The 13,147-nt window shown below is 43.2% G+C and overlaps 1 protein-coding gene across 1 annotated transcript in view; it reads left to right on the top strand.

The window, feature by feature from the left end:
• Positions 1-5,136: 5,136 nt before the first annotated feature.
• PCSK1 (proprotein convertase subtilisin/kexin type 1) overlaps positions 5,137-13,147 on the top strand; it is a 36,173-nt gene continuing 28,162 nt past the window's right edge. Inside the window, exons 1-2 of the mRNA XM_074995955.1 lie at positions 5,137-5,304; positions 10,043-10,147. Coding sequence (XP_074852056.1) covers positions 5,137-5,304; positions 10,043-10,147 — 273 coding nt within the window. The remainder of the gene's footprint in view (positions 5,305-10,042; positions 10,148-13,147) is intronic.

The raw sequence follows: 13,147 nt of genomic DNA on the forward strand, positions 1-13,147 counted from the left end.
TCTGGGGAGCTCCCTGCTGACAGACTGAGCTTCTGGTTCACTGGGCAGCCGTTTGCAGAGTTTCCGTTTGGCTGATCTGTTGAGAGAGTAGCTGGGCAGTCTGGCACACTCTGTTGACCAAGCAGATTGCTCTTTCAATCCACTTTTGTGTGTGGATGTGACCTCTCTACAGAAGTTTTGCTGGAAGATCACTTCCGACAGTAACTTCTGTTGACAGATTACTGTAGTGTAGACGTAGCCGAAGTGATTTACTCAGGCAGTTAGAATCAGAACTGACACAAGAGCCTTAGGTCTTTTGTTCTTTTTACACTGGTGTTACAATGCTATACTTTGTCTAACTTCAGTAGACTTTCTCCTGATTTATATAACTTTGAGGATAAAACCAGGGCCTGAGGGTTGAAATCCTGCCCCACTGAAGTCAATGGCAAAATTACCATGGACTACAGTGGAGTCATGTTTTTCTCAAAATATTTAGACATGGGAAACAAATTCAATGTGTTCAAAGGAAAACAAATTTCTGAATCTGTATTTTAGCCAAAAAACTATCCTTTGCTTAAAGAATTTTAATGAATCTCTTCAGTTACAGACTGAAAATGAGTCTTTGATTAATTTTTCTCTGTCGAAAGGTTGTTCTTATGTCTGTCCATCTCTTATGCCCATCAGGAAACAAGTATCTCCTGAAAACTGAAAAGCAATATGAGTTTCGAAAAGCAGTTTATCTTTACGTAAAATTTAAGTTGTGCATTTAGAAATGTAACAGAGAGGAAGCCGTGCTAGTCTATACACTATCAAAAGAAAAAGCAGTCCAGTAGCACTTTAAAGACTAGCAAAATAGTTTATTAGGTGAGCTTTCGTGGGGCAGACCCACTTCTTCAGACCATAGCCAGACCAGAACAGACAGAAGTGGGTCTGTCCCACGAAAGCTCACCTAATAAACTATTTTGCTAGTCTTTAAAGTGCTACTGGACTGCTTTTTGTTTTGATTTAGAAATGTATTTTACTAACTGGCTCTGAACGATTGTATTTTAGCATATATTTAGCCACAATACCACAGGGGGCATCACAGAATAAACACATCTGTCACTCACAAACAACAGAGCAATCTGATGTTTATGAAGCATGAAACAACTATACTTGGCTTCACAAAGAATGCTGTTCATGCTGCTCTACAGGCTATTTTACACTGCATTATTATTAAATTGAGATTCTTGTAATATGAATTAAAATTACCCTTTTGTAGCTTTGACATAATTTCCTACCCACAGATACAGTACTGCTTTTATCAAATTGCTCAAATATCAAATGGAAAATGTCACAAAAAGTAATTTGAGCTTGCAATATTATGATATTGCTGAAAAAGAAATAAATATCTGCATAAGACAAGACACTGTACTGAGTGCTTACAACAATTAAGAAGGCTAGAAAACGGAAGGAAGAGACCTATACCATAATTATCCAGGAAAGTGAAAAAATCATATTGTTGGCAGTGAACCCTGATAAAATCAAGGAATGATTAAGACATAAAAATTCATGGAAAATATGTCCCATACTTGGCTTTGAAAATCTAATAAAATTATTATTTTATTGCTGTTCTATTATTATCCTGTCTAATCCACTGGTTCTTAACCTTTCCAGGCTACTGTACTCTTTTTCAGAAGTCTGATTTGTCTTGTGCACCCCCAAATTTCACTTGAATTAAAAACTACTTGCTCACAAAACTAAATATAAAGCCACAAAAGTGTCTTAGCACACTGTCACTGAAAAATTGCTTACTTTCTGATGTTTACTATATAATTTATAAAATAAATCAATGGCAAAATAAAATAAATTACCACTCCATCTTAATTGAGTTGTAAGGCTATTAGTGATTTTAAAAAGTATCGCCGGCATTCAGATTGTGTATAGAGGTCAAAAGGTCAAACTTCAGCACTCCGCCTTGCAAAGGTTGCTGACCCTTGAGCAATAATATTACTACATCATTCTTCTTCCTCCCTTGGTCTCTCTAAAACTCTTGCTTTTATGATCTTACTACTTCTATCTCTTGCAAATGTGGTCCCTTCATTAGGCCAGAATGTTTCATCCTCTCCCCACCTCTACCATTTTCTGTACCTTTTAACTTTCTACCTCATTTGTTCAACACTTCATCCCAGATCCCTGCACACATGAGGCACTGGCTCCCTGCAGACTAGGAATCCATCTAGATTCAGTGAGTTTCAGGTTTAGGGACTTAGATACCAAGGTGTCAGGCCCTTCACATATTTGTGCTGTACTTTCACTCTTTTTTCCATTTCAGTTCCTTCCTTCTTTCCCATTCCCTTGCTGAGGAGCCCAGCTCTGTCAAATGATTGACAGCAGGAATCACAAGACAGACACCCTGGGCATGATTTAAGGCCCAAATAAAGCAGAACACAAACCTATTTGCCCATGGCACGTCTCTGAAGTGCAAAAGCAGCTTGCTTTCTCTTTGTAAAGTGGTCTGGTGATTGCAGATTTGTCCGTCATTACTTTCTCTTCTAACAGACCTCTCCTCCACCACTTGTATTTCAACTATCTATGTTAGCTTTATTTAGTATTGGGAAAGTAAAGCACAATTCCACTCTTAGTGCTGCATGGCACATCTCCCCTTGATTCTAGAGTGTCTAACAATTTTTATCTAGACATGTCATCCCAGTTCATCACCACAGAATACGAGCACCTTCACATCTGATTTCATTACACATTGGAAGACCATTATGTCAGAATAGTAGAGACTGCTTCTGTGTTTGAGAGGAGGCTTTTGCCCAAAGAGAGAGGCCATTTACTAGTCTCACATTTTAGGTGGTCCCTACAAACTAAAACATATCTGCTGATCAGGCTGTGGAACCGTGCCAGGAAAACTGCACCTGTGCCATGACTTTGACATTTAAAAACAATTTGATTTCTGTATGCTTTACACCAGTCACTGACTTGACGTCAGTGGGAGTCATACACTTGCATAAGAGAGCCAAATTTAATCTTTAAAGCATAATGTCTCTGAGAGGGTTAAAGTAGGCCATGTGAGCTACATCATAAAATATTATCATTTCTTAATAGCACAATGGCACTTTTTCTTTTTCTCTAAACATTTTACCAGTATGCACTCTATGTAATAACAGGCCAAATTTGGAATATCAATAGGTTACTTGAAGTTGGGTGGCGGTCAAACCGCCTGGCAAATATATATGTAAATGTCATGTTCAGCTACATCTCTGGAAGGAGTGGGAGCACTAAGCAGCCTCAAATGCAGTTTTTTCACTTACAAAACCAAACTGGCAAATGGTTTAGGACAGGTGGGTTATGTCAGGCAAACCAAGTGTAGTGAGTGGCTTTAAGGAGGATTTTAGAGCTGTGGAGAGACGGAAGAAGATGAAATGACAGCACAAGATGAAATAAAATATAAGAAGGGAGGAAATTGTGAGCAGAAACTAAAATGATTATATACATTATTTTCTGTTCATAACTCGCTTCAGCCCTACTGAGGAACAGAGTTATGCCATGATATAGCAAAATAATATTTTAACTATTTAAAAAATTAACAGTTGTGCTTTATTTTAAAGATTATCACAAAATCAGACTGGGTAGTGGTGCAGATTAATGCATACCTGTGGTGCGATGAAGGTATCAAGGGACAGTGGGCATTAATCAAGCATTGCTGCACAGCAGGCTCTGTTTTATTAGCTTAATTGAAAAATGTTCTGTTCTCCCAAACCTTCTCTTCTCTGCTCTGCGCAGGGCTTCTCCCAAGGAGGGCTAGCAGCTTTAAAAACTACCCCGCAAAGGTTTTGTTTTTAATTGAATGACGAAATCTTTACTCATTTCCACTTTTCAGTACAGGATGAATCTTAGGGGTTGTAGGGAAAAACAGCAGCCATATGCTCCTCTTGAGCTACCGCCAGGAGTCTGCCAACACACTCGCCACCGTTCAATTACTGCCTTATTTAAAAAGCACAAGTTTGATCCTCAAGCCAGCGTCTAGTGGAGCGGAGATTCACAGCCGAGGGGGTCGAGGCAGTCCAGATGCGTGGCTCGTACGGCTGCGGCTGCTAGTCGCTGTCCAGCCCAGCCATGCTGAAAGGAGACTGGGTTGGAAACTGCATTTGAGCAAACCTGGTAGCTCCTTCCCCTGTTCCCACTGCAGGGTTGCTTCTGAGCACTTCGGACCCTCTTCCGTCCTCTTGCCAAAAGCTGGAGTAGGAGCGAGAGAAAATAAAGGGCGCTCCCCCACCCCCCATCGCTTTGCTACGCATCGCTCGGGAAGGCGAAATTAAATGCCTCCTGCTTCCCACCTGTGTTCGAATTGCACACTGGCTTGGACAGACCACGCCAGGGGGCACGTCGCATAGTTGGGGCCTTCGGGGCAGAGCGACCCTTTGAACAGCCCCGTGCAAAAGGAGCCGGAACGCGAACCGGTTTGGCGGCGGGGGGACCGGCTGTCGCTCGCGCGGCGAGGCACTGTTGTTCTGCAAGCCACGCGCCCCTCGCGGGGACCGCCACCCGCGGGGCCTCCCGCCGGGTTTCTCAGCCCTCTGGTTTGAAGCCCCCCGGCAGGGCGGCAGCGCCAGAAAGTTGGCCGAGCAGCACACTGCGCCCCCCCACCCCCGGTGTTGGCCGTGGAGTTTGGTGCAACCTATTGCCAGGGGCTGCAGGGGACATGCGTTAGTGCCGCCTACACCTGAGCGCCCCCTCCCGCAAGACAGGGGCGTACAAAGGCCCCAGCTAAGGCCCGGCACCGGCGTGGTTCGCTGGGGCCAGGTACTTGCGAGAGCGCCTGTGCCAGGCGGGACGGGGCGGATCAGGGACTCAGCAAGTGGATGTCCCCCCCTCCCCAGCTCTGAATGTGCGTCCGCCCCTCAGGCTCATCCAGCCCCGCTTCCCTCCCCTCCCCTCCCCCGGCCAGGAATAGCCCGCGCGCTCGGGGCCAGCTCCCTTTGACGTCAGGCTGGCTTTCGTCGTTTTGACGTGTAAACACCCTCGGTCCCAGCCCGGCGCGGGCGGGTTTGGGCGCCGAGCAGCCCTGAGCCAGAGCCGAGGCGCGCGGACTGGAGGACGCTGCGCGCTGCCTGCAGCCCGCCTCGCACCCTCAGCGCCCCTTCGACTTCCCGCGTCCCTCGGCGGGCCATGGCCGCGCACCGGGCGGCGACTCTGGCGCTGCTCTGCGCCTGCTGCGCGGCCAGCCTGGGCGGCGCGGAGAAGCAGTTCGTCAACGAATGGGCGGCGGAGATCCCGGGGGGGCCGGCCGCCGCCAAGGCCATCGCGGAGGAGCTGGAGTACGAGCTGCTGGGGCAGGTAACTTCGGGGCCGAGGCGCGGGGCGGGGGCGGGGCCCAGGCCCGATCCCTCCCGGGCAGGACGGAACCAGCTCCCCGCAGCCCGGGGCTGCCTTGAAACTCCCGCCCCGCGGGGAGTTGGCTGCAGCCCGCCTGCGCCAGGGGCGGCTTTGCAACATGGGAACAGCCAGGGCGTGTGGCCGGCGGCTTCCCGCCCCCGGCGGCCTCCGCCCCAGGCCATGCAGCGGCCCCTGGCCCGGGTAACTTTGCTTTTCCCGGGAGTGGGAGGCCGAGCCCCGCCCTGCGTAGGGCAAAGCCTGGGGTGTCCCAGGCTCTTTCCCACCCGCTCGCGCCAAGGCGAGCTCCTGGCGGGCGGGGGTCTCGGAGCTGCCGTGCTGCCCCCTGCCGGGGAGGGGGCTTGCTGAGGTGCGGCGGGTTCTTCCCAGCAGCTGGCGGGCTCCTTGTGGCGCCGGGATGCCGGCGTTGTCAGGGACGAGTAGCTGCCCTGACGTAACAGCATCCTTGCTGCTCCTCTCCCTCTGGCCGCCCGCCCGAGAGCTCGGCTGCGGTAGGAGCCGGGCCCGTCTGCAAGCAGTAAAACCCCCTGTCTGAATAACCCGAGCAGGAGAGATGGTACTGAAAGCAAAGATCCACGAGGAAAATCCATCTCTGCTATTCCGGTCTCCCATTTGCAAGCCCCGTGCAGCTTTCCCAAGCACCAGCTTGCCCCCTGAGCGGAGACTGTAGTGAAAGACAGAGCTTGTCCACCAAAGAGGGAACCTTTCTTGAAACAAACTAGTAGATTTAATAGGAGGTCCATGGTTATGGCCTCGATCTGATCCCTTTGAAAGTAATCACCTAACTGCCACTGCCTTTCCTAGGGGAGTTTTTTCATGTAGTTGATAGATCTTCCTTTCCTAGGATGTGGATGGATATTGCTGTTGTTGGCTATAAGACCTCTGATCTTAAAATATGGATTTCATAACTGTAAACAATGCTGTACTGGGGTGGATGGCCCATTTTACCTGCTCAAGGATCTCATATTTGCCTACTTTTGGGGTAGGGGGAGCCTATACAGGAATGATGGGCTCTACCTAAATCAAGGTGGATCCAGACTGCTGGCATTAAACATTAAAAAGGTCATAGAGCAGTTTTTAAACTAAGAGGTGGGGGAAAGCCTATTGGTGCGGGGGAGCACCTGGATCGGACGGAGACTTCTCTTACACGAGGCTCCATAGATAGGGATTCCCTAGAAGTTAGTCAGATAGGGAATGCGGGAAATAATATATGGGTAAGATCAGATGTGAAACAATCGCATATAAAAAAATCCAACGCGTCTGTGAAAGGCGGACATATAAATAGTGGTAGTTTTTTAACGTGCTTTTACACAAATGCTAGGAGTCTGTCTAATAAGATGGGTGAACTGGAGTACCTCATATCAAAGGAGGAAGTTGACATAATAGGCATCTCAGAAACATGGTGGAATGAGGACAATCAGTGGGACACTATCATACCGGGATATAAATTATATCGGAAAGACAGAACAGGTCGTGCGGGTGGTGGAGTGGTACTATATGTGAAGGATAATATAGAATCAAATGAAGCAAAAATCCTAAAGGAATCAAAATGTTCCATAGAATCATTATGGATAACAATTCATTCCTCTAATATGAATATGGCATTAGGAATATATTACCGACCACCTAACCAGGACAGTGATAGTGATGCTGAAATGTTAAGGGAGATTAGAGAGGCTATCAAAATAAAAAACACAGTAATAATAGGAGATTTCAATTATCCCCATATTGATTGGGTGCATGTCACCTCAGGACGGGATTCAGAGATTAAATTTCTTGATGCCTTAAATGACTGCTTCTTGGAGCAGCTAGTACAGGAACCCACAAGGGGAGAGTCTTGACTGGAATGCAGGATCTGGTCCAAGAGGTAACTGTTACTGGACCACTTGGAAATAGTGACCACAATATAATAACTTCTAATATTCCTGTGTTGGGAAGAACCCCGCAGCGGTCAAACACTCTGGCATTTAATTTCAAAAAGGGGAATTACACTAAAATGAGGAAGCTAGTTAAACAGAAACTAAAAGGTAGAGTAATTAAACTAAAATCCCTGGAAGCTGCATGGAAACTGTTTAAAGACACCATACTAGAGGCCCAACTTAAATGTATACCCCAAATAAAAAAACACAGTAAGAGAGCTAACAAAGAACCACCATGGCTAAACAGCCATGTTAAAAAGGCAGTGAGAAAGAAAAGGGCAGCTTTTAAAAAGTGGAAGTCAAATCCTAGTGAGGAAAATAGAAAGGAACATAAACACTCCCAAATTAAGTGTCATAATGTAATAAGAAAAGCCAAAAAAGATTTTGAGGAACAGCTAGCCAAAAATTCAAAAAACGATAGTAAAATGTTTTTTAAATACATTAGAAGCAGGAAGCCCGCTAAAAAAGCAGTGGGGCCCTTGGACGATAAAGATATAAAAGGAGCGATCAAGGAAGACAGTGCCATTGCGGAGCGATTAAATGATTTCTTTGCTTCAGTCTTCACGGCTGAGGATGTTACAGAGGTTCCTAAATCTGAGCCAGCCTTTTTAGGTGACAAATCTGAGGAACTCACTCAGATTGAAGTGACATTAGAGGAGGTCTTGGAGTTAATTGATAAGCTGAATAGTAACAAGTCTCCAGGACCAGACGGCATTCACCCAAGGGTTCTGAAAGAACTCAAATGTGAAATTGCGGAGTTATTAACAGTGGTTTGTAACCTATCCTTTAAATCCACTTTGGTACCGAATGACTGGAAGACGGCCAATATAACGCCAATATTTAAAAAAGGCTCTAGAGGAGACCATGGCAATTATAGACCGATAAGTTTAACATCAGTACCAGGCAAATTAGTAGAAATACTAGTAAAGAATAAAATTGCAAGGCACGTAGAAGAGCACAAATTGTTGGGCAAAAGTCAGCATGGTTTCTGCAGAGGGAAGTCGTGTCTAACTAATCTATTAGAATTCTTTGAAGGGGTTAATAAACATGCGGACAAGGGGCACCCAGTGGACATAATATACCTAGATTTCCAGAAAGCCTTTGACACGGTCCCACACCAAAGGCTTTTATGTAAATTAGGTGGTCATGGGATAGGAGGAAAGATCCTTTCATGGATCGGGAATTGGTTAAAAGACAGAAAACAAAGGGTGGGAATAAATGGTAAATTTTCACAATGGAGGAGGGTAACTAGTGGTGTTCCCCAGGGGTCAGTCCTGGGACTGATCCTGTTCAACTTGTTCATCAATGATCTAGAAAATGAGGTAAGCAGTGAGGTGGCAAAGTTTGCAGATGACACCAAGTTGTTCAGGACAGTCAAAACCAAAAGGGATTGTGAAGAACTACAAAAAGATCTCAGCAAACTGAGTGATTGGGCATCAAAATGGCAAATGAAATTTAATATGGGTAAGTGTAAGGTAATGCATGTTGGAAAAAATAACCCAAATTACACGTACTACATGATGGGGTCAAATTTAGCTACGACAGATCAGGAAAGGGATCTTGGAGTTATAGTGGATAGTTCTCTGAAGACATCCACGCAGTGTGCAGCGGCAGTTAGTAAGGCAAATAGGATGTTAGGAATTATTAAAAAAGGGATCGATAATAAGACAAAAGATATCATACTTCCCCTATATAAAACTATGGTACGCCCACATCTTGAGTACTGCGTGCAGATGTGGTCTCCTCACCTCAAAAAAGATATATTGGCATTAGAAAAGGTTCAGAAAAGGGCGACTAAGATGATTAGGGGCTTGGAACGGGTCCCATATGGGGAGAGGCTAGAGAGACTGGGACTTTTCAGTTTGGAAAAGAGGCGATTGAGGGGCGATATGATAGAGGTATATAAAATCATGAATGGTGTGGAGAAAGTGAATATAGAAAAATTATTTACCTTTTCCCATAATACAAGAACTAGGGGACACCAAATGAAATTGATGGGTAGTAGGTTCAAAACTAATAAAAGGAAATTTTACTTCACACAGCGCACAGTCAACCTGTGGAACTCCTTGCCCGAGGAGGCTGTGAAGGCCAGGACTCTATTAGGGTTTAAAAAAGAGCTTGATAAATTTTTGCAGGTTAGGTCCATAAATGGCTATTAGCCAGGGATAAAGTATGGTGCCCTAGCCTTCAGAACAAGGGCAGGAGCTGGATGGCAGGAGATAAATCACTTGATCATTGTCTTCTGTTCTCCTTCTCTGGGGCACCTGGCATTGCCCACCGTCGGCAGATGGGATGCTGGGCTGGATGGACCTTTGGTCTGACCCAGTATGGCCATTCTTATGTTCTTATGTACTCCAAGAGAATATACATTTGTCCTACTCAGTCACATCAACACCCTAGAAGGAATAGACAGCAGCATGTGCCATGGTCAGAATAATATCTTGTCCTAAAAGTGTAGTATATTTAAAATATGTAAAAGTTAGGGGCCAAGTTTTACTTTCACTTATATCAATGTAAGTCAAGAGTAACTACTTTAGCGTGTGCCCCTGGTTTTCCCAACATTATGCCAAAAACACACACAATTTTTCTTAGCGATTAACACTTCAGGAAGTATTTTATTTTTAAATAAAAATATATGACACATCTTTTCTGGTTTTCACTCATTTGAAGAAGGACTCTAATGCTGACAAAGTTATGAACGTTGGTATTTGTGTGCAATGGGAAGTATATGGCATTATGTAACATATTCCTTTGTCTTATAGATTGGATCACTAGAAAATCACTATCTCTTCAGACATAGAAGTCATCCAAGAAGATCTCGAAGAAGTGCCATTCATATCACTAAGAGACTTTCTGATGACCATCGAGTAAGTGTAGTATTTACACTTTCTGATGTACAGTATCAATGTTGTCATCTCATTCCTTGATTTGTAATGTGGTCAGACACACAAATTGCAAGTCTTATATATTCTTCCAGCCATAGTTATGTTCATTAATAGCTTTATTCTATAAACAGGACCATTGACTTCAAAGAGAAAGACACTAGTCAAGATCTGTAATAAGACTGGCAGAATCAGGCCTTTAGCTGCCATGTGTTTTTACGCAAATTGTTCTCTTGTACTTTCAAACCTGTAATAGTTCTGGACTAGGTAGTGAAAATACATGTAGGCTGTGTCTACACTGCCTCCCTACTTCAGAGGGAGAATGGTAAGTAGGGTGTCGGGAGATTATTAATGAAGTGCTGCGCTGCATTTGTAGCACTTCATTAAGCTATTTATCCCCTGTGGCAACTTCGAAGTGTTGGCTCACATGTAGCCGCAGCTAACCCGCCGGTACTTCAAAGTGCCTGGGCAACTTTGAAGTCCCTTTACTCCTCAGAAATCCCTTTACTCCTTCTTCAAAGTACCAGCGGGTTAGCCGCGGCTACATGTGAGCCAACACTTGGAAGTTTAACATTTTGAAGTTGCCACAGGACATAATTAGCTTAATTAAGTGCTGCATATACAGCGGAGCACTTCATTAATAATTGCCTGACACCCTACTTACCAGCCTCCCTTCAAAGTAGGGAGGCAGTGTAGGCACAGCCATAAAGAAGTTCAGGGCTTGATCAAAAGTCTGTTGAAGTCAATGACAGTCTTTCCATTGACTTCAGCGGGCCCAGCTTTCAGCTCATCCTGTGCTATTTCTAGGAAATTTAGGTCTAGTTTGCTGTGCTTACATATCAGAAAACATGTTAGAAAAAAGTTTGGAGATTTTGAGGTCATATCCTGTTTCAATAACAACCTGTCCAACTAACATTTAAAGAGGAAGGCCCACTCTTGCTGTCTTTGGACACCCAAAACTCCCACGAAATCAGGCAGCAGAAGCAATGGAGGAATTTTGGTGCTGTAGGGTTTTATTTACATCAGTGAAACAAACACTCTATTTTTCTGATTTTGTTCATAGTAAAGGTGTTGACTGATTTTCAAACACACTAGACAACCGATTAACTTTTCCATATCTTAAAGCCTAAGTAAGTTTCATAAAAGTTAAAACTGCTATCTAGTGGAATGGCAAAAATCTAAAGCTAATCTAAGTATACTATTTGGAAATCCAGGTGTGAAATAGCATTTAATCATTTAAGAACAAAAATATTCAAGTGATCAGTTACTCAGAGAAAAAAATTAGACTGAGCTTCTGTTAGGAGGCTACATGCAAAACTAATCTGTGATGAGAAAAATAGGGTTAGGATATACTTTGTTCTGTTTGCTCTTTTTCAAAGACACACTTCTGAATGGGTCTTACTGCCAATGTTTCTTTTGATAATGAAGATAGGGTCAAGATGAAAAATGTGAACATTCTAAATGTGGAGACATTTACATCAACACTTTGGGTTTGATTTATTGCAAATGAGTGTTGCATTTCCAAATTCACATCCACAGCTGTCTTCACGTTTTTGGCACCTCCATAATACTCAGTAAATCAGATCCAGAATTTAGATTCAGTTCTTTTCATTTAATCCAATTATATTTAATGTGTCCATTACTAAGGGAAATATCACCTTTTTATTTATAGTACATTTCTTTGCTATAACTAAGAGACTGGGGGCAATTGCGTGACTGATTTCTGTGATAATCATTGTAGCATGTTTATTTATTGAAGTACAGAACAGAGTGCTTTGAAATGTTGCAGGTGATATTTGCAAAATCATCTCCAGTTTGCTTTTTATTTACCATCCAAAATTCAAATAAGCTATTTGAAAGAGTGAGATGTAATTATTTAAGTATATAAACACAAAACAATGTCTCAATTCAATACAGACAGACATCTTTTCTGAAGATGTTCAAGAGCTGGTCTGCCTTAAAAGAATAAACACTGTTTTAAAAAAGGACATTGGACAGAATCATGCCTTTACCTATGTTTGTGATATTCCGTTGACATTAGTAGGGCTGTATGGATGTAAATTAGGGCAACTTTTGACCTATAGTATTCAGGATATTTGTTTATCTAAATGTAAAAAATAAGGTGCTGGAGCTATCCTCTTTATAATCAGCCCAAAATCTGAAGTAAAATATGTAAAGGTTTTGACTGTTTTTAAAATGTTTATAATTATCTTCTTACCAATATTCAGATTAGTTTAGAAATCCATTTTCTGGCAACAATATTACATCAAATTCAAGGGATAATTTTAACCATTCTATATATCAGCCTTTTGGGTTGGGTCACAGTGGGTTCATACAAAGTCTTGTTTCTCTCTATTAGATTGACAGTTTGAATTGAGCCCAAATGCGTAGTGAAAACATTTTGGGTGTTAGACTCTATTTTTCACTGACATATGGGTTTGGTGGTCTCCGCTCATATACCAGAGGGCAGTTATCCTCATCACAATAATGATGAGCACACCCAACACTAACAGTTAACTATTGACAGACAGGCCAAGCACTGAATGGATATGACGGGGAATGATGGATTACTGTCCATACTTGCATAGAAGTGGTCCTTCTGCACATGGATGGGGCAATCGTGGAATATGTCTTGCCCTAATACTGTCCATGTTATTCCTGTTGAATGGATAAGGAGAGGACTGCCGTCTCTGGGGCTGTCACTCAGCATGCATTTTTACAGTGCCTTTTTGGTTAAAAAAAATGGAGCAGAGTATTTTTAGCATTAAATATACACAAAGCAGGAAAATACAAATTATACAATGTCCTTTGAAATTACAGATATGTAGAAGCCTTAAAGTTTAAGCTATGTTCTCTTAGGTGGAGCTATCCATTAACTTTCCCTTGCATGAAACACATTTAAATTAAATCAATATAACTGTTCATTAAATTAGGATTTTCATAGTCACAATTGTGATGGAGATAGCCTATGACAGATTGTGTAAA

This window comes from Carettochelys insculpta, chromosome 5 (genome assembly GCF_033958435.1).
Source record: "Carettochelys insculpta isolate YL-2023 chromosome 5, ASM3395843v1, whole genome shotgun sequence".
In the NCBI taxonomy this organism is placed as follows: Eukaryota; Metazoa; Chordata; order Testudines; family Carettochelyidae; genus Carettochelys; species Carettochelys insculpta.